The following is a 19240-nucleotide window of genomic DNA, read 5'->3' on the forward strand; positions in this document are numbered from 1 at the left end:
AGTGCAAATCAAAGGCCAGGTCTCCGCTGGGCTCAGGAGTCTTTCTTCCTTCAACTTTGTGTGTTTTTCAAACTCAGATTAATATCAACATATGGGGCTAAATGCTGCGGTGAGCCTGAAGATTCACCTTTCCACCGAAGCCCCTCGTAAGCGTTCAGAGAAAGTACTTAGACCCAGGTTCTGCAACAGGGTGCATTTAGTAAGAGCCTTTTCGCTACCTCAGTGCTGCTGGAGCCAGTGGGAATCCGTCCAGGCATAATAGACCACCCATGTGGAGCTGGACCTAAATGTTTGAAGCTCATTCCTCCGCTTCCTACTCACGGAAAACTCCCAGTGACTTTGATATCTCTGCAGGGAGTTCAGGATCGGGCCTTTAGTGAACAATTTATGACCTCTATGTAATTCAGTGTTGCGATTTGCGCTCCCAGGCCATGAGCGCTGGCACTGTCTGTCTGTCCGCTGTCACCCCAAATCACCATGTTGCAGCTCGTGGGGCTCGTTTCTGCTCCAACACACCCTCTTCCTCCTCTCCTGTGAGGACTGGAAAGCAAGTGAGGTGCAACAGTGCCATTAATTAATACATTAACAGTCAAGAGGGGCTGAAATCCTACCAGACCACCTACATCTCCCTCCAACCTCCATGCAAGATGCTCAGTAAAGCTGTTCCTTACGTGGATTTGGCTTCCAAAAAAGAGGACCTGAGCTGGCTTTTTAGAAATCCGGGTGCTTTGCCTTAAGCTAATGAGAAATTTGCTAATAGGTGGCGTCTCATCTGCTAGTTCAACCCTCTGCTGTGATTCTACAGGTCTGAAATTTGCTCCAAATTACTTTTTTGGGGTCTCTTCTGTTCATGCATACTGCAGCCTTCACATTAGCTGTAGCAGCCTGATGTGGCTCGTACAGATGCCCCTGGCAAATGTCTTTTTTCATTGGGAAGCAGACAGGGCCACCAACTCCCTTGTAAATGCAATTAGTCTGTTAGAGGTGCCTGAGTCATTTCTGAATAAACTGAACCAAACTGAATAAAATACTCTAGTGAAAGAGGTTAAAAAAGGCTCCTGGCATTTCATACAGAAGCTCTTGCTTGAAACATCCACATTTTGTGAAAACACCTAGAAAAAGGGAGTGCCAGCTTAATACAGACCCTGTGAACAACACAGAAGGAAACTCCTTGTGCTACAGGAATAATTTTTCCGAAGTGCAGGCTGAACACATGAGGACAACCACGGAAAACAAAGGGAATGCACCCAAAAAGGAGCACTAAGCTAGTGAGGTCGCTCTGCTTGGTTTTTGGTATTGAAAATTAGGCTACAAATTTTAAAAGCACCAATTTTTTAACGAGGTTTTCATTCATACAGCGTACTAGCTGGGTGCTAGAAACTCATATTTCTGACCACCGTGAAGTGCATTTCCATGTGTGAACAAACCGTGTTGGACCAAATTCTTGTGCTTACAAAATAACCCAGCAAAGGAGGCGCATTAGGGCAGGTGGGGCTGGCCTGGACTGACCTGTTTGAGCCCAAGAACATCGCCTGCCACTTGGGAGATGGATGTGGGGTTTGTGTCAGCCCTGTAGCCAGCAGTGGGTGCCCTGGGTCAGTCACCAGTGCAAATGCCAGACTGGTGAACAAGCAGAAACTGTGTGTGTTGGTGGATCTTTATTGGGCTGATGCCACAATTTGCATTGCCAAGATGTAGCCTTTCTTTCTCTTTCTTTCTTTCTTTCTTTCTTTCTTTCTTTCTCTCTTTCTCTCTTTCTCTCTTTCTCTCTTTCTCTCTTTCTCTCTTTCTCTCTTTCTCTCTTTCTCTCTTCTCTCTTTCTCTCTTTCTCTCTTTCTCTCTTTCTCTCTTTCTCTCTTTCTCTCTTTCTCTCTTTCTCTCTTTCTCTCTTTCTCTCTTTCTCTCTTTCTCTCTTTCTCTCTTCCTCTTCTCTTTCTCTCTTTCTCTCTTTCTTTCTCTCTCTCTTTCTCTCTCTCTTCTTCTTCCTTCCCTTCCCTTCCCTTCCCTTCCCTTCCCTTCCTTCCCTTCCCTTCCCTTCCCTTCCCTTCCTTCCCTTCCCTTCCCTTCCCTTCCCTTCCCTTCCCTTCCCTTCCCTTCCCTTCCCTTCCCTTCCCTTCCCTTCCCTTCCCTTCCCTTCCCTTCCCTTCCCTTCCCTTCCCTTCCCTTCCCTTCCCTTCCCTTCCCTTCCCTTCCCTTCCCTTCCCTTCCTTCCCTTCCCTTCCCTTCCCTTCCCTTCCTTCCCTTCCCTTCCCTTCCCTTCCCTTCCCTTCCCTTCCCTTCCCTTCCCTCCTCCTCTCCTCTCCTCTCCTCTCCTCTCCTCTCCTCTCCTCTCCTCTCCTCTCCTCTCCTCTCCTCTCCTCTCCTCTCCTCTCCTCTCCTCTCCTCTCCTCTCCTCTCCTCTCCTCTCCTCTCCTCTTTCACTTTCTATCTCTTTCCCTCCTTCTTTCTTGTCTTCCCCCCTTTCTTACTCTTTCTCCTTCTTTCTTCCACTCTCTTTCTTTCCCTCTTTCTGCCGCTCATGATCTCTTTCTCTCGTTCCCGTTCTCCTTCCCTTTCACATAGTTCGTGCTCTTTCTTCCCTGCTCACTCACTCTCTTTCTTGTTCTTTAACCCTCTGTCCCGTTTTCATTTTTCGCCTCATCTCCTTTCCCCCCATCTCTCCTTCTCCCTCGCCCTGTCCCCCTCTCCTCCCGCACAACTGGGGCCCCACTGCCGGTGCGGCGCCGGTGGGCCGGTGCAAAGCCCCTGGTGTCCCCTGGGGGGCAGCACACGCCGCACGGAACCCCCGGGCCGGGCAGGTGAGCGCTGCACCCGCCACCGGGCACCGGACCGGCTGCACCGAACACTCGCCCGCCCGGTGCCCTGGGGAACCAGCCTGGGGGGATCCCCTGGGGAGGAGAAACCTTCGGGATGGTGTTCGGGGAAGGCAAATAAAAGCTGCGGGGGGGGAAACCGCCGCCTCCCCAGCCGGGGGTGACCGGGAACTCGGGCAAACGCCGCTCCCGGAGCCCGGCGGGGGAAGCGAGAGGGAAACCCGGGATGCCCGGGAGGAGAGCGCGGTTCCCCTGCGCCTTGTGCGGGCTCCTCTCTTTGCCCTCCCCCGTTTGGAAGCTGGTTATTTTTCATAATTACGATTTTTTTTTTTTCCTTCCTGCAATTTGAAGTTCGAGATTTTCTGAGCCCGTTGGTTTTATCCCTGCTAAGTCCCCAGCTGCAGCAAGCAAAGATCTAGTGCTGCTTCTTGGTTTTTCTGTAGAAATTCATCTCGGTAAAGTTTCAGAGGTAAGATTCAGTCAAGGTTGTTTCTCGAGAGCGTACCAGGCTTCTAGGAAGCGACAGCTCTAGGACGCCGCACGGGTGGCTTCGGTCAAGCTTTTCCATTAAAAAATTCCTGTCATTTAAAACATATCGTTTAATAAATCCTATATGCTTATGTACGCTAAGAAAACGCCCTAGTTTTCATGAGAAATGTGATTTCTTTGAAAACCGAAGATAAAAATGTGAAGTCGTTCCACATTTACTCAAGAAAAAAAATGTTTTCTCGATAGCCGTGCATTTACGTGAAAAGTATCAGCAGTCCTCAGAGAATTTATTATTTGTTTTCATAAAAAATCCGCCGGACGTTTTCTCGGTTGATGAAACCGTCCCCGAACGTTTGCATTTATTTCCATCAAAATTAAATAAAAATTTCGAAGCGTCCGGCGAAACTTTCCAATCAAATTTCCCATTGCAGATAATTTTTAACCATACCTCATTGTAGAGGAGCTGCCTCTTTTTTATTATATTTTTTTTTTCCCCCCGATTATCGCATAAAATCGTTTCCTTTCTTATTAAGAAAATCTCCGGTAATTAATAGCACCGCCGAGTTCCCACGGCCGGAGCCGCTTGCGGTCCCCGGCTGGGCACGGGGAAAAGGATCCTTCGTACCAGCAGCCAGCAAAAATCACAATCTGAATCACAATCTGACTTCGGGGGGAAAGAGGGGGGGGAAGTCTTTATTTAAAGCCTTATGAAACCCCACAAATTGCAAGGAGGAAAAGGCAGAATTACAGTGTAAGAAACCAAAAAATCACCGCTGAGAAATCAGAGTAGGAGCAGCCGGGTTTGGGGGAGACGGCGGGAAGGAGCCCTGCCGAAGTGACAGCTAATTCATTTCAACCTTATCTTGATCTTTGAGGGCTCGAATCGATTTTGCGGTGACTTTTGGTGTTGGTTTTTTTTGGTTTTTTTTTGTTTGTTTGTTTGTTTTTTTTTTTCCGCGGCGGGGATGGGGGAATTCGCTGTTTCCCACCTTCATTTCTTCGCTGGGCAGATCCGCGCTTCTCCCGGCTGGGACAGGGCAGCTCGCAGCAGTTTTCCTTGATACCTGGGTTTACACTTGGTCACCATGCGTCCCTAATTGTCCCGCTCTGATTGCCTCTAATGAAATCATTAGAGAAAAAAGCAGAGGGGCGGATTTCACATGCACAAGAAAATCCGCCTCAATGGCCGGAACGAAAAAAAAAAAAAAAAGAAAAGGTCCCTTAAGTGCGATCACTGTTTTCTTTTAGAAAATAAAAATAATAAAATACCCTTAAAGCCCCCAAAGCGGTAGAGAAACCTCTCAGCCCCCCAGCGTGCATGGGGCAAAGCGGGGCGGGATGTCACTCGTCACCGGGCGAGCAACGTGGGCTGAGACCCGGTGGCCTTTCCCGAAGTCAGGGGTGGAACCCCTGGAACGTTTCATTTAAAATAAATATATTTGGAAAAGGAGGAAAAAAAGGACCTGCCCGGCACAGGGGCACCCGTTATGCCGGCACCGCGGGGCGATGCGGGTACGAGCGCTGTGTCGCGACTGCTGCCGTCCTGGAGATCAACCTGGCTTTTAAAAAATACAAAAAGTGCTTAAAAACTTCGCTTTTTTCATGAAGCGCGAGGGAAGGTGTCGCGGGCGAGCGGAGCCCCCGGCCAGAGCCGTTCAGCGCCGGCTCCTTTTTGGGGCCAAAACGTTAAAATTATAGAGGGAAGGAATGGGTATAATTTTTTTGTGTGTGTATCTATAATTTCAGAGTCAGGCAAAGCGCTGGCGTGTGTGTGTGTGGCTTGTGCCTGCGTGTGCCACTCACCGGCGCCGCCGCCCTCCCATTGGCTGCGGCGGCGGGTGCGCGCTCCGCCATTGGCGGGGGGGGGGCGGCGGGGGGCGGGGCCAGCGGGGAGTAAAAGAGCGGCGGCGGCGCGGGGCGAGTTTTGAAGCTCCGCGGACGCGGCCGAGGAGCTCGGCGGCTCCGCGCACCCCTGCGCACCCCGCGCACCCCTCGCCAGGAGCCGGCGGGGCCCCGGAAGATTTCCAGCGGTTGTTGTGACAAGGACTGGGTTTCCGCAAGGCTGCTTTTTTCTTTTTTTTTTAATTATTATTTTTTTTTTTTCAATAATTCCCTTTTCCTGCGAGAACAGGCCTTTCCCCCCGTTCCCGCTCCCCGCCTCCCGCTCCGCAAGAGCGGTGTGTATACAAGAATCACAGTCATAAAGAGGGAGGGAGAGGCCGCCAGAGACCACCCTGCCCCCGGCGACCCGAAGGATGCTGCTGCGGTGCCGCTGCTAGAGGATACGCTGGGATTTAGCTCCTCTTTGAGACTCTTCCTCTCTTTCTCCCGCTCTCTCCTCTCTTCCTCCTGCTCAGAGGGGTCCCGAACGGGGGTGAAGCCCTTCCACCCTATTCCTCCTCTTCCTCTCCTCCCCGGCCGCGGGAAGCCCCTCTCCATGATGCAGGCTCGCTACTCCGTCTCGGACCCTAACGCTCTGGGAGTGGTGCCGTATTTAAGCGAGCAGAACTACTACCGGACGGCGGGGACGTACGGCGGCATGGGCAACCCCATGAGCGTCTATTCGGGCCACGCCGAGCAATACGCGGCGGGGATGGGACGCTCCTATGGACCCTACCACCCCCACCAACCCGCTGCCCCCAAGGACCTGGTGAAGCCACCTTACAGCTACATCGCCCTCATCACCATGGCCATCCAGAACGCCCCCGACAAGAAGATCACGCTCAATGGGATTTACCAGTTCATCATGGACCGTTTCCCTTTCTACCGCGAGAACAAGCAGGGCTGGCAGAACAGCATCCGTCACAACCTGTCCCTCAACGAGTGCTTCGTCAAGGTGCCCCGTGACGACAAGAAGCCGGGCAAGGGCAGCTACTGGACCCTGGACCCAGATTCCTACAACATGTTCGAGAACGGCAGCTTCCTGCGCCGCCGGAGACGCTTCAAGAAGAAGGATGTCTCCAAGGAGAAGGAGGAGGCCCGGGAACGGCTGCTGAAGGAGCAGCCCAAGCCCACCGGGCTGCCCGGCGCCGACCTTCCCAAGGAAGCTTCCTCCTCCTCTTCCTCTTCCTCCGCCTCGGCGCCGGCCTCCGAGAAGAAGGTGGTGATCAAGAGCGAGACGGCATCTCCCGAGCTGCCGGTGATCACCAAGGTGGAGACGCTGAGCCCGGCCAGCGGCGGGGCGATGCGGGACAGCCCCCGCAGCGCCGCCTCACCCCCCGCGGCCGCCTCCCCCGAGGGTTCCCTGCCTGAACATCACCCCGCCGGGAACGGGCTCCCGGGCTTCAGCGTGGAGAGCATCATGACCCTGCGGACTTCCCCTGCGGGGGATCTCAGCCCGGTGAGTGCCGCCTCGGGCAGGACGGGTGCCGGGATGGCCCTGGGCTACCCACCGGGGCAACCGTCGGGCTACAGCGCGGCGTGTAGCCAAGCCCTGGACACTAGTGGGAGCTACCACTGCAGCATGCGGGCCATGAGCCTGTACAGCGGCGAGAGGCCGGGCCACATGTGCGTGACCCCCGCAGCGCTGGAGGAGGGGCTGCCCGAGCATCCCACCGGTGCCCCATCGCCCCTCGGTACCCTGAGCCTGCCCTCGGGGCAGGAGGGTGCGCTGGGGACCGGGCATCATCCCCACGGAGGAGGGGCGGCGGGGGGGCAGCCCACGGCCTCCTGGTACCTCAACCACGGGGCTGAGCTGAGCCACCTGCCCGGCCACGCTTTCGGCTCCCAACAGCAGACTTTTCCCAACGTTCGGGAAATGTTCACCTCGCACCGGCTGGGGATGGAGAGCGCTTCGCTCAGCGAGCATCAGGTGAGCAGCAACTCCGCCTGTCAGATCCCCTACAGATCCGCGCCCTCCCTATATCGCCACGCCGCCCCCTACTCCTACGACTGCACTAAGTATTGAGTAGCCGCGACCCCCACCCCCCCCAAACCCCCGCCCAGGGCCATCCGCCAAAAAAAATATTATTATTAATAATAATAATTATTAAAAAAATATCAGGAGAATTAAAACCACACCAAACGCTTCAGACGGAGGAAAAATAATAAAAAATCTGACAGTTTCCCCATGGACCTGGGAGCCACAGAGTTTGTAGATCCCAAGCCTCGTTTTAGGCTTTCTTAAATTCCAGGCGAGTAAATTCTACTTGAAAAAGGGATCTCTCCTAAAAACAAACAAACAAAAATTAAAAATAATGAAAAAATGTTAATTCTATATATATATGTCTATCTTAAAGTGGCAAATTTTATATGCTAAAGTATAGGGGGTCTCAGAAAAATAAGTTATGGACCAATATCACAACGACCATTTATACGTTTTAAAAGAAAAAAAAAAGTATATAAATATATATATATATAAATATATGTCCTGGGTATTTTTAAGTTCTCTGTTGTGCTGTAAAAAATGTGTGGATTTCTAATCAGGCTGATTTTCAGAGCCATTAATATAATATTTAAAGTTGAGTTCACTGGATTATTTTTGTCTCGCCCAACGATTCCTAACTTCCAAATTAATGACAAGTGATTTCGTCTTTTGTGTACAATTATGCAATAGATTTTCTTTCATTTTAGAGCTGTTCTTTTCGCAAGACGAGGAAATAATTTATTTTTGCTGGTGGTTTTTTTTTTTTTGAAAGAAAAAAAAAAAGACAAAGTATCTGATACTTTTTTATTATTATTTACGACGTGTGATGTTCTGTAAAATAGATTTCACCTTGACCATTCCTAAGGACTATTTGCTTTAACCTGCTTCAAAGTTCGTTTGTCTTATGTGGTCCTAATTGTTGTACTTACCTTAAAATAAATCCATGCTGGTTTTTTCTGCTCCAAGTCTGGCGCTTGTCTGTGTATATATGTGTTTTTTGCATTTTTTTTTTCTTCCCATCACCTTTCCTTCATGCAGGAAACTGGTTGTTTTTAAAACAAAGTCGTTTTACTGAAGCCTGAAGGTTTCTTATCATGATTATTTTGTTTGATAAAAGGTTTAGTTCACATGGAGAGCTCGAATTGATACAACTGCGTGGGGAAATGAATAAGGCATGGAGGGGGGGCCGGGTCTTAGTACTGATTCTCTCCCTCAATCCTAAATCCTCGACTAGCTTGAAATTTGGGGAAAATTCCCAGGCCTCTAATGGAGAGAACAGGCTGGGGAGGGGGGGAAGGAAAGGAGCTGGAGGGAGGAGGATTTTTGTGTCCCCTGCCCCGTCCCTGCAAGCGCGGGCCTTGTGCGGTGTTCACGGGTCTGAGCTCCCGGAACCGGCTCTTTCCACCACAGAAAACAAATAAAATTCCACCCTCCCCCCCTTTTATTTTTAAAGGAAGCTCAAAAGGCTACGAGTGGGTGCCGGTGATAAGAGTGATCGTTTAAACCCGGACTCACTGCGGAGTCCGGAAGAAGGCGGAAAGTTCATTTCGGAATCATTTTAAGCTTTAAAATCCGCAGCTGTATGAAGATATGGCTGTTTTTTAACCTTTTTTAAAAAAAATCTATTTAAGCTCCTATTCGCAATGGCGGGTACTGACGGATGTTGCGCCTTTTCCCCAAATCAACCTTAACCTGTTAAAGCGGCTTTGCTAAACTCAGAATTGCGGGGGATTGCAATGCTAAAGGCATGGAAATGCCGGTAAAGCCTGAAGCAGACTTTAGGAGGGCTCTTTGGGACTTCTTAAGCCCAGCTTGCTGGAGCCCCTCTTCTTTCCCAGCTTCCCAGACGCTGCAGAGGCTCCAATATTTCCCTGAGACATTTCCCAGCCGTGGCCCCCACTTCGACCTCCTGCAGCCCCCCCCAGTTCCCCTCGTAGCCCTGGCAGGGCTAGGGAGCGGTTATACCCGTAGCAGACTGTTAAAATCGATTATATTAATCTGGTTTTGTTCGGGTACATTTTGCATGCGCTACAAAGCTGGCAACAGGTACTGAAACCCTCGGTTGAAAGGTTGAAATGAGAAAAAATGTCTGAGACTCACTTGATCCTTATTTTAAGGAACATTCTTGTAAAACTCTTGCCTTTTTTCCTGGCTCTCAGAGGGTGTGTTTTCCCCTTTTTTTTTTTTTTTTTTTTTTTTTTAATGCAACAAACTCAAAAGTGCTATTCGAAAGAGAGAAAATAAATAGGGTGAAGGGTAAAAAAAAAAATAGGGTACGAGTGTAAAAAGAAATGAAGTAGAGAAGAATTCTTCACTCGGCCCAGGCACCTTCCCCGTGGATTTTGTCCCCTCCTGGAGGTGCCTGAAATCAGGTGGCCGCTGTGGGTTTTCCCACATGCTTCATGAAATCCCGGGGTCACTGTTGCTCCCACATCTGCCCACGGCAGCTGGGTACACGGGCACCCTTCCCCTCACCAGTGGGCAGGGATACTGGGGGCTGGGGTGTCCCCCCAGGGCTCTGCCATCCCCCCCACTGCTGCTGCTGGACAGTTCCTGGGGGAGCCGCGGCTTGAGCCGGGCTAAGGGGATCCCTCTCCCCGCCACAACCCCTCATTGATGTTTGTTTTGCCACCCTGTCCTGGTGGGACACTCTCCCCCTCCCCACTCTGCTGTGCCTTCGGAGATGGCAGAATTTCAGGATTTTGGGAGTAGGGGCTGGGGGCTGAGAGCATTGTCCCTCTGCTGTGCCCAATCCTGGGGCATGAGGGGGTGTCAGTCCCCATTTGCCCCCATCCTTCAAGCCCCAGTGCCCTCTGGCTTTCCGATGAGAGCATTCTTTTGGTAGGCTGATTTCACAAGCGAGGTGAGACCAAAGGGACCTTTTCGGGAGCCTATTTAAAAGCTGAGATACGGGGGTGGAGAATGCAATAGGTGTCTGTCATGACAGGTGACCTCAGCCCAGCCAGGGCAGAGGGAGAAGAAGGAAGGAGGAAGGCCCAGAGTAGATCCTGCAGACAGCAGCGGCTGGATTGGGCCATTCAGGCCCTCGCAGCTGAAGGACCAGTATAAACCTCCCCTGTCGCAGATCAGGAGGGCTAAGTTTGGCCCCAGGGGGTGGCTGAAGATGCTGCATGGCCAGTTGCACTGGGTTGGGGCCCAGTGCTGTTCTGGGCAGTGGATGAGGTTGGTGGATGGGGTTTTTTTTATTTTTTTAAAATTTATTTCTTGCTGCGCTGCCTTTAACCTGTGGGTTTGCAAATTGTGCAAAAGCCCAGACAGCTCCGGATTTTGGAAGGGGAAGGAACAGGTTTTCCAGCTTGTCCCTGCCATGAAAGTCCCTGTGCAAGGTGTCCCCGCAGCCAAGCCGAGGGAGCATTTCCCTGGTGCTGCAGGACCCGGGTAAAACACGTTCCATTTAGGAAGCCACCCAGGCCTCTGCACAGCCTGGGCACAGAGCTGTCTGGTCCCACTCAAACCGCCCCACCTCCCCTGGAGATTGTCAATGCACCTTGGGAAGATGCTGGACAGTAGGGTTTTCGGGGAAGGTCGCTAGCTTTTCTGTCCCTTTGGAGGGGACTTTACAGAAAGTCCATAGCAGGGGCTGAAAGGCTGGGAGAGAAAGAAATATACCCCCAGCCCAGGGTCAATATTGAGTGACATTGCAACTGTACAGCACTGTGCATGGTGAGGCGGTGAGGTGTGGGCAGGGGTTGCCAGGCCTCTCCAGGAAGTTGTGTCTAAGGAAACCCAGTCCGGGCTGCAGCAGAAGTGAAGAGCCTGGGTTTACACCCCTGCTCCACCCAGGCCTGGGTACAGCAAGGAGTAGGGAGCACTGATTTACACCCCTGTTCCTCCCAGGCCTGGGTACAGCAGGGAGTGGGGAGCACTGGTTTACACCCTTGCTCCCCCCGGGCCGAGATACAGCAAGGAGTGGGGAGCACTGATTTATGCCCCGCTCCCCCGGGGGCCCGGGAAGGGAGCGCTCCTCGCTGCTGCTTTAAAAGGGGCTTGTCAGCCGTAGAGGAGGGGAAACACGTCCAGGAGCGCCTCCATCGCCGGCTCGCGTTTTTTTTTTCTTTCTTTCTTTTTTTTTTTTTTTTTTTTTTTTTTTTTTTTCCCTGTTCAAGGAAAGAGCGACGATAACAACAACAACAAAAAGCCCCCTCTGCCGCGCCGCTCGCTTCCCCAGCACCCCCCCCGCAGCCGTCGGAGCCGCTCGCGGGCGGATAACGCAGGAAGCCCCAGGGATGCCGCCGGCAGGACAGAGGCAGCAGGAGGGGGACGGCAGGCAGTACCGTGAGCTGGGAAGAAGGAGCGGAGCGAAAAGCCGCATCTCCGCCTCCAAGGATTTCCTACTGGGAAAACAAGGAGGAAGGAAGAATTTTACTGGGGGAGGGAGCTCGGGGAATAAGACCGTGTGCCTGTATTCCTGCCGTACACGCGAGTATTTATTGTTTTATAATAATAATCCGTGATTGGAGTGTCCCAAGGAGCGCGGGACTCCCCGAGGCGGGGAGAGGAGGGGGTTGGGGGGGACCCTCGTCTTCGACAGGCTGCCCTGAGGATGCGTCGGGCGGCCGAGAACAGCTGGGCTCTGCCCCATCCCTCCCCGGTGAGGATTCTACCGGGGAGGGTGGTCCTCACTGTCGATAGGAGGGATTCCCCCTCTCCCCAAACGCTTCTTCTGCCTCCCCTTCTTTATTTATTTGGGAGTTTTTTGCATTTATGGCACGTCGGATGGCTCCTGTGGCCCCCGGGGGGCGGCGGGCGTTTGCACCGCGGAGGAGAGACGCGACATTCCCCGCAAGGGAGGTGTTAGAGGGGGAGGTTTCCCTTCCCCTGCGTGGGACCAGCCAGTGAGCGAGGAGATTCCCCCCACCCCTGCCCGAGAAGCCACCTCCCTCCGCACCGCAGCTGGATTTCCCAGGCTCGCAATGGCGACTTGCAGCCTTTAGGGCTCATCTGCGGCTCTATAGACATTGCGCTGGTTTTTGCCCCGGGGATGAAGCCCATTCGCTCCCATGATTTGCTGAGGGAACAGCAGAATTGAAGCAGAAATGGGCGAGAAACCCACGGGTGAAGAGGAGCTTGCAGGAAGGTCCGGGGTGGGGGGCATCACTTGGGCCAGGCTTTTGCTCTTCCCCTGCCAGGTGAAAGTCCTACCACGGTCGTGGGATCTGCACTGATGGGATATTTCTCTCTCGGGGAGGAAGAGATTCCCCTCAGGCCTCCTCTTCCCTCCCCCGGCGAAATGATGCTCCACGGAACAGGGTCTCCCCGGGAGCTGAGCCGTGGGGGGCAGGTTGGGGAGACAGCCGACACCTTCAACTGCATCGGAATCCCTCAGGGCCTGGGATTAAAGCAGTTACATCAGTAAATTAAAAAAAAAAAAAAAAATCCAACAACAGAAAACACAACCCCAAACCTGGACGTTTATACAGAAAAAGAGCATCACAAATTCCTAATGTAAGCACCGGCCAGCTGTGTGCACTTGTAAAGTTGTTATAATCCCCCTCCTTGTTATAAACAGGAAAGTACATAATATAAAGCAACAGGCCCGCATTCACAAATACTGACCCTCCTCCCCACGCCTGCCAAATTCCCCTTTTATGAAGCTCGCTCGCTGAAGCCCCCGGCCGTGTCCCCCTGCACAGCCCTGCCCGCCCGGGGCTGAGCCCGGGGGTCCCTGCGTCCGCTGCCGGGTGGCCCGTCACGACTCGGGAGGGTCGGTGGGGACAGGATCGGGTCCGGCCACCTCTCCGAGCCGGGCATGGGGAGGTGCGGGAACCCCGCCACACCTGGATCCCAGACAGTCCCTTTCCCTTTCTGCCCGTCGCAGCGCTGCCTTCTCCTCTCACCCATCCCTTTTTCTTCCTTTCTTTTTTTTTTTAGTTTTTGTCATTTTTTTGGTGGTTGAATGCCCCAGTTTTCCTGCGGGGATCCTTGCCCGCTCCTCCCCGAGCTCCAGCAGTGTACATCCTGCTTCGCTGTGTGTGCTTACAGCGTCAAAGGGTGGACGTGATATTTCAAACATCAGATCAGTGCGTTTATATATTGGGTGCCCGGAAATTTTTCCAAATAAACACAGCTTGATTCGACTTGGGTGGGCAGACTTATCAACAGATTAATTCTATAAACAAATGAAGGAATAACCCGGAGACCATTGGCTGGTACCAGCAAGACACGTGGAGCGAGCTTGGAGTTTTGTAGCAATGAAATTTTAATTAATGTGGGTGGGCTGAGAACACAAACGACTGTTTATCAGAGACAATTTATTTTCCAGTGCTAAGTCAACATATAATAGCAAACTTACAACAATTATTTAACTTTTTTTTTTTTTTTTTTTTTTTTTTAAGAGCTATGAAGCAGGGACAGAGGCAGAGCGAGCTCCTTCAGGCAGGGTTGGGATCTGAGCTCGCACAAATAGCTCCCCGGTGGACTCGTCCCAGGTTCCTGCCCTTCCCCGTCCCTTCGTTCTGCTCCGAGGGGGAAGAACCGGAGCTAAGAGCCCACCGGCGATGAGCCACATCTACGGCAGCCACCTCTCCCCCCTGGGCAGCCCCTCCATGGTCTATCTCCCCGCCGCCCTGGGCTTCGCCCCCAGCGGTGCGATCTCCCGGCAGGACCCCCCGCAGAAACCCCCATACAGCTACATCGCCCTCATCGCCATGGCCATCAAAGAAGCTCCGGAGCAGAAGGTGACCCTCAGCGGCATCTACCAGTTCATCATGGACCGTTTCCCCTTCTATCACGACAACAAGCAGGGATGGCAGAACAGCATCCGCCACAACCTCTCTCTCAACGACTGCTTCGTCAAGGTGCCGCGGGAGAAGGGACGGCCGGGCAAGGGCAGCTACTGGACCCTGGACCCCCGGTGCTTGGACATGTTCGAGAACGGCAACTACCGCCGGAGGAAGAGGAAGCCCAAAGCCCCGGGGCCACCGGAGGCGAAGGGCGGCGCGGCCCCCCCGGACGGCGAACAGCCGGGGCCGGCCGCTCGCCCCGATGAACCCAAAAGGGCCAAGGGGAGCGCAGAGGCGGACTCGGCCGACGAGGGTATCCCTAGGCCGGGCGGGGGGGAAGCGGCTCCCCCCGGGGGTCCCCCCCGCTGCGGCGGCGCCCCGGCCCCCGCCGCCCCCCGGCCGCCCGCCCCCGCCGCCCCCCCGCCGCACAAGAGCGGCCCGAGGGGCCGCAGCTTCAGCATCGAGAGCATCCTCGCCCAGGGGCTGAGGCAGCAGCCCCCCGGGACAACCCCCAAAGCGGCCCGGGAGACCCCGGTCGGTTGCCTCGGTGGCTCCTTAGTCGCCAGCGGTGGCTTCGGCCCGGCTCTCAATGCCTCCCTCATGCTCGATTCCCAGGTGCACGGGAGGCTTTACCACATCGGCATCCCCTTCCTCTCCTGCTTCCCTCTCCACTTCTCCGAGGCGGTATTTAATTTTCAGTAGTTGCCCCATAATTAATCTATCCCTCCTCGTGCCTCCCCCTGCCCCCCGGTCGCTGCTCCGGGGGGTGCGATGGGAGGGAGAGACCGGACTCAGATCTCACCAAGCGGGTAAAGACCAAAAAAAACCAAAAAAAGCGATGTTAAAGGTGACTCAGGATTTCAGGGCATTTTCAAGACACATCTTGCTGCGGAGTTCTCGTTAGCGGTTGCCTCCCACTTCCCCTGCCAGATCGACTATTAAAGGTAAAACGGTTTTCTTTTCCCCTGGTTGGAGGAGGCACAGAGGCAGCGAGGGGGTCCCACGCTGGCCTCCAAGCACCGTCGGGTTTGCTGTGCACCTTTAGTCTTTGCATCCCTCATGTTTCTTAGACCTGGTTTCTGCCAAGCCCTTCGGGTGTCCAGTTTTCTCTCTCTCTCTTTTTTTTTTTTTTTTTTAAATTTAATTTTATTTTGAAAACCAAAACGCCCCCTTCCATTCTGGGGAGGAAGCTGAGACTTATTTTGCCATCAATACCCACGGGTGCCTGCACATAATTCCTGTTATTGCTCTGTTGGCCCAGTCCTCCGAGTGGGTAAAAGGCAGAACTGAATTAAGGGCAGACAAAAAACTCCAGCCTCAATTCTGCACAATCCTCCTTGCTTTGACTCAGCACCATGTATAACTCATGGCATTAATGCAAGCTGCTTTCCTGCTTCACACTTGTGCTTCTCTCGTATCGCGATAGTGTTTCTGTCTCACTGATGTGGTCAGAAAGAGGGGGATGGATGAGCAAACACGCTGTGAATATGGAGATGTGGCCGATTTCCATGTCCTTCTGGGATCAGTTGCTTCTGACCAAAAAAGACTGAGGCAGAGTTGTGGAGGCTGGTCTTGTTTTTTTGAAGGAGCTGTGTTAACAACCCGGACAACTACCAGGAAAAAAGTGAAAAAAAAAGACATCAGCTGTGTTTCTAACGTTCTCTTTTTTCTTAAAGAAGGAAGAATCCAGACACATTACAAGCAATCAGGAATATTTTTTCTTTTTTTTGGTCCTAAATAGAGGCTTTTTGTATATTAGTGAATAAATGTAATTTTAGAATAAAAAGATCTATATTCTCGATTTTCATTATGAAACCAAACCTATATCCAATAAAAGTATTTTGTTCAGGACTGTGGCTGATGCATTGTAAACCCCGCCAGGCTCATGCAGTGAGCTCTGGTGCAAATATCCTGGTGATGGCACGATGCTCTCACTGCCAGGAGGAGGGAAAAGGTGGCAAAGGCTAAAAATAGGGGTCTGGGACATTACCCATTCCTCACAACTGAGATAATGAATCTCAAAATTATTCTGTTTTTCTTTCTCTTCCCTCTCTTCAACCACCTTATCTCACCAGCAAAGTCTGTCCTTAAAGTAGCACCTGGACTATTGGAAATCAGGATTTCTCAGGTGAGTTGTAATTCAGCTTTTGCAGAGGATGGCTGCCATCAGACTGCCTTGACATTTGGACGAGGAGCTCAGGGGGGCTCATTTCAACACAAGGTAAAGAGCTTGCACATGGGGAAGTACAGAAAACCTCCGAGAGGTGGGAACTGATGTTGAGTTTCCAAAAGAAAGATGCTCACAGGCAGATCCCTGGGTAGGCAGAGCTACAGCTTCTCGCTGTGCAAAAAGAGAGAATAAAAAAGAAGGGGATTTTTATATAAATGTGCAAAACAGACTTTATTTAAATAAAATACCAGCTTAGTTCTTGCCCAGCAGAGACCTCAAATCATCCCTCCACCACCAGCTGCTTGCATGTGCCCAGAACTGAGCACATACTTGAAATGGGAGCTTAACACTGCCCCCAAGGATGGGTGAAGCTGGGTCTTCATCAAGCCCTAGAGCTGGATCCCACAAGTGGGGATCCTGCATCCCTGCTTTCGCTGCAGCCTGGCCCACTGAAGCGTTTTGCACTCAGAAAGTCATTATTTATGGTCTCAGTCACAAGGTGGTTTATTCCTAGAAAAACCTTTTTCGCTTCTTTAAAAAGACTCCCCTGAGGGTCCTGTGTACATCCCTACCAGGCATGGGCAGAGCGGTGCGAGGCTTGGACCAGCGCTCAGCAGCATCCTCATCCTCGGGTGTCTGCATGTGTCTGTTCTGGAAAACAGCCGCTGACTGCAAGGGTGAGCACTTGTGAGGTCCTTTTGAGGACAGCCACACACAAAGGAAAATCCACTAAATCCACCCCCTGTGTCTTCGGGGTCCTCTGCTTCCCTTTCTCCAAACTTGGCACTCCAGCTGTGACCCCCCAAGTTCTGGCACCTCTCAGCTCCTATTCCAGCTCTCAAAGTACCTTTTTTGACCTGCAAACGGGACTTCTATTCCTTTCCTCCTTGCCCTCTACCCCAGGGCCCTTTCTGTACAAGGGCAGTTTTCAGTGGCAAGTCCTGGTCAAAAAAAAAAAAAATCTGAAGCAGTAAGTCTCACATTAGGATTGCAGTTTGATACATACACAATGTATATTTATATCACAGGCACATTTTTTGGAGATTGAACTTTTTCCATAGAATGGGATTTTTTTTTTTTTTTTTTGTGAAGCTTTGCTCATGATGCCGTTCGATTTTATTTCTGTTTTGTTGTAGTGGAGTGGGACAAAATACAGCTACAGTGTTTCAAAGCCGCACTGGGCTCCATTTTGGTTTCACTTGAGAGAGTAAAATTAGTAAACTTACCATGCTCTGCACAAAGGTGACACTAACTCGAATGAACTCAGAACTGATTGAATAGTGATAAAGGGCAATTTGGAATTGATTGTGCCATTGCTGTAACTTGCAGGGGATGCATACCAAGAAAAAGGGTCTTCTTGCCAACATGCAGAATGACTAATAGCACACAGATTTTGTACGTCATATGTTTATATAGAGAGGAGAAGTAGTAATGGTACAAAAAACCAACAGCACTTCAGTGTGCAGAGAAATAAGTGTGTATGTCAATACACCCATACCTGCCATTTGGATGTAACTGAGCATCCTTTAACCCTCTATACATCATGTGAATTCTGGTATTGTGCAGTACAAAACAGACAATGCGTTGTACAAATAGAAAGGACTTGACAAGCTGCAAATAATGGATGTAAATGGTTTCACACCTGTTTCACAACCCAAAAAAAGCAGCTGCCAAACACAAAACTGCCACCCGGTATTTAACTCATCTGGAATCTTCCCTCTCCTGGCTTTCCCAGCCTCTTGGGCTTGGCTATAAACACCAGTCTGAAATACTGCGAAGAAATGTAAAAAATAGCCTACGATGCAGTATAAACAGCATACTTCTTGTGTGGGCGATATATATGCCTTTCCGTTCCACTGGAGAGGAATGACCTCTCCCAACCGAGCAAGGTTTCACGTCTCCAAGGTCTGCAGCCAGTTTTAACTCGTAGGAGCACAGAGGAGCACACAGTGGAATAGGCTCACGGCAGAGTCCTTCAGTTCATGGAGCAGCTTTGCTCCAAATGCAGGTTTCCTATGAGAGGAACTGAAAATTTGGCATATTAAAATAATTCAGGAATTAAATTTCTCATAAATGAAGCTTCCAGTCTTTAAATATGCTCAGTATGTGCTCTCTTCAAGCTGGTCCCATTGCATATAAAAAAATAATCAAGCATTTAGACATGATCAGAAGCCACTTGCAGGACTTGTCACTCAAAGTGCAGGGCTGCCCATGTCTAAATTCAAGGTGACATAATTCAAAGGGACTTTTTAACTGCTTGAACTCCCCCCCTTGCCCTTAATAGCTAATTCTCTTTCCATCCTTTACCAAGGAAGATACATAATGGAGAGAGCATCCCTTTTCACACCAAAACCCACTGGCCTCCTGCTAATTGCTCCTAAACACATTGTGAAGAGCAGCCAATTCCTGAAACGAGAGAGGGAGAAGGATCTGCTTCGTTACTTGATTCATAGCCCTGCACACCCAGAAAATAGGTCTCCTGGGAGACAGCATTTTGGATATTAAACAGATCACATATTTGATTTTAAGTGAAAGAGCGAGAAGACAAGATCACAGAATTAGACAAGTTACAGATGGAAAAGGTCTATGAGGTTACGCAATCCATCAGTCTGGACATCGCATAATTGCTCCCCACAGTATATTTTTAGTGCTTTATCCAGACAAATCGTTAAGTGCTTTAAAATGGGCCAGATTCCTCAAACGCAATGCGTGCTAAGTCACAGCTGATTTCACCGCAGCTCGGAGCTTCCAGTGTTTAATAAGATACCAGAAGAAAGTTCTGTGTGGTCAAGGAGAGCAGAATGGACTCTCTCAGAAATAAATATGGGTCTGATTCCGTATTTTTTCTAGAAATCTTTCCTAAATTGGCTAAATAAGATCTCTTGAATCTCATTTTCAGGTTATACTGAATAATGCATTATTACTTATTCAGATGTTCACTTAGTCCAAAGTAAAACGTTGTTAATGTTCATGTGAAGGCAAGTTGTTTTAAGCCAGCTTCAAAGCCAGTTCAGTAAAGCATAAAGAATGTTTATTTAAAATATAGTTGCTAAATTTAGCATGAGCTTGGTTAGCCTAAATCTTAGAGACATTTTTAGAGAGCACATTGCAAATCAGGAATGCATGGAGAAATAAATAAACTTTCCCACATTTTTGGAAA

At 50.9% G+C, this 19240-nt stretch overlaps 2 protein-coding genes across 2 annotated transcripts; both read left to right on the forward strand.

The window, feature by feature from the left end:
• Positions 1-5253: 5253 nt before the first annotated feature.
• FOXC2 (forkhead box C2) lies at positions 5254-8132 on the forward strand. The gene has a single exon (XM_082063019.1). The coding sequence runs from the start codon at positions 5740-5742 to the stop codon at positions 7207-7209; it is 1470 nt and encodes a 489-aa protein (XP_081919145.1). The 5' UTR covers positions 5254-5739; the 3' UTR covers positions 7210-8132.
• Positions 8133-13685: 5553 nt separating this feature from the next.
• Positions 13686-15761, forward strand: FOXL1 (forkhead box L1; the record flags this gene model as incomplete). The annotated part of the gene is made up of 1 exon (XM_082062537.1): positions 13686-15761. The coding sequence occupies one exon, from the start codon at positions 13686-13688 to the stop codon at positions 14610-14612; it is 927 nt and encodes a 308-aa protein (XP_081918663.1). The 3' UTR covers positions 14613-15761.
• Between the last annotated feature and the right edge of the window lie 3479 nt (positions 15762-19240).

Source organism: Streptopelia decaocto (assembly GCF_964273445.1).
Source record: "Streptopelia decaocto genome assembly, chromosome: 11".
NCBI lineage: Eukaryota > Metazoa > Chordata > Aves > Columbiformes > Columbidae > Streptopelia > Streptopelia decaocto.

Coding starts and splice junctions, on each gene's coding strand:
- FOXC2 (XM_082063019.1), top strand. CDS start 5,740: ATGATGCAGGCTCGCTACTCCGTCTCGGACCCTAACGCTCTGGGAGTG.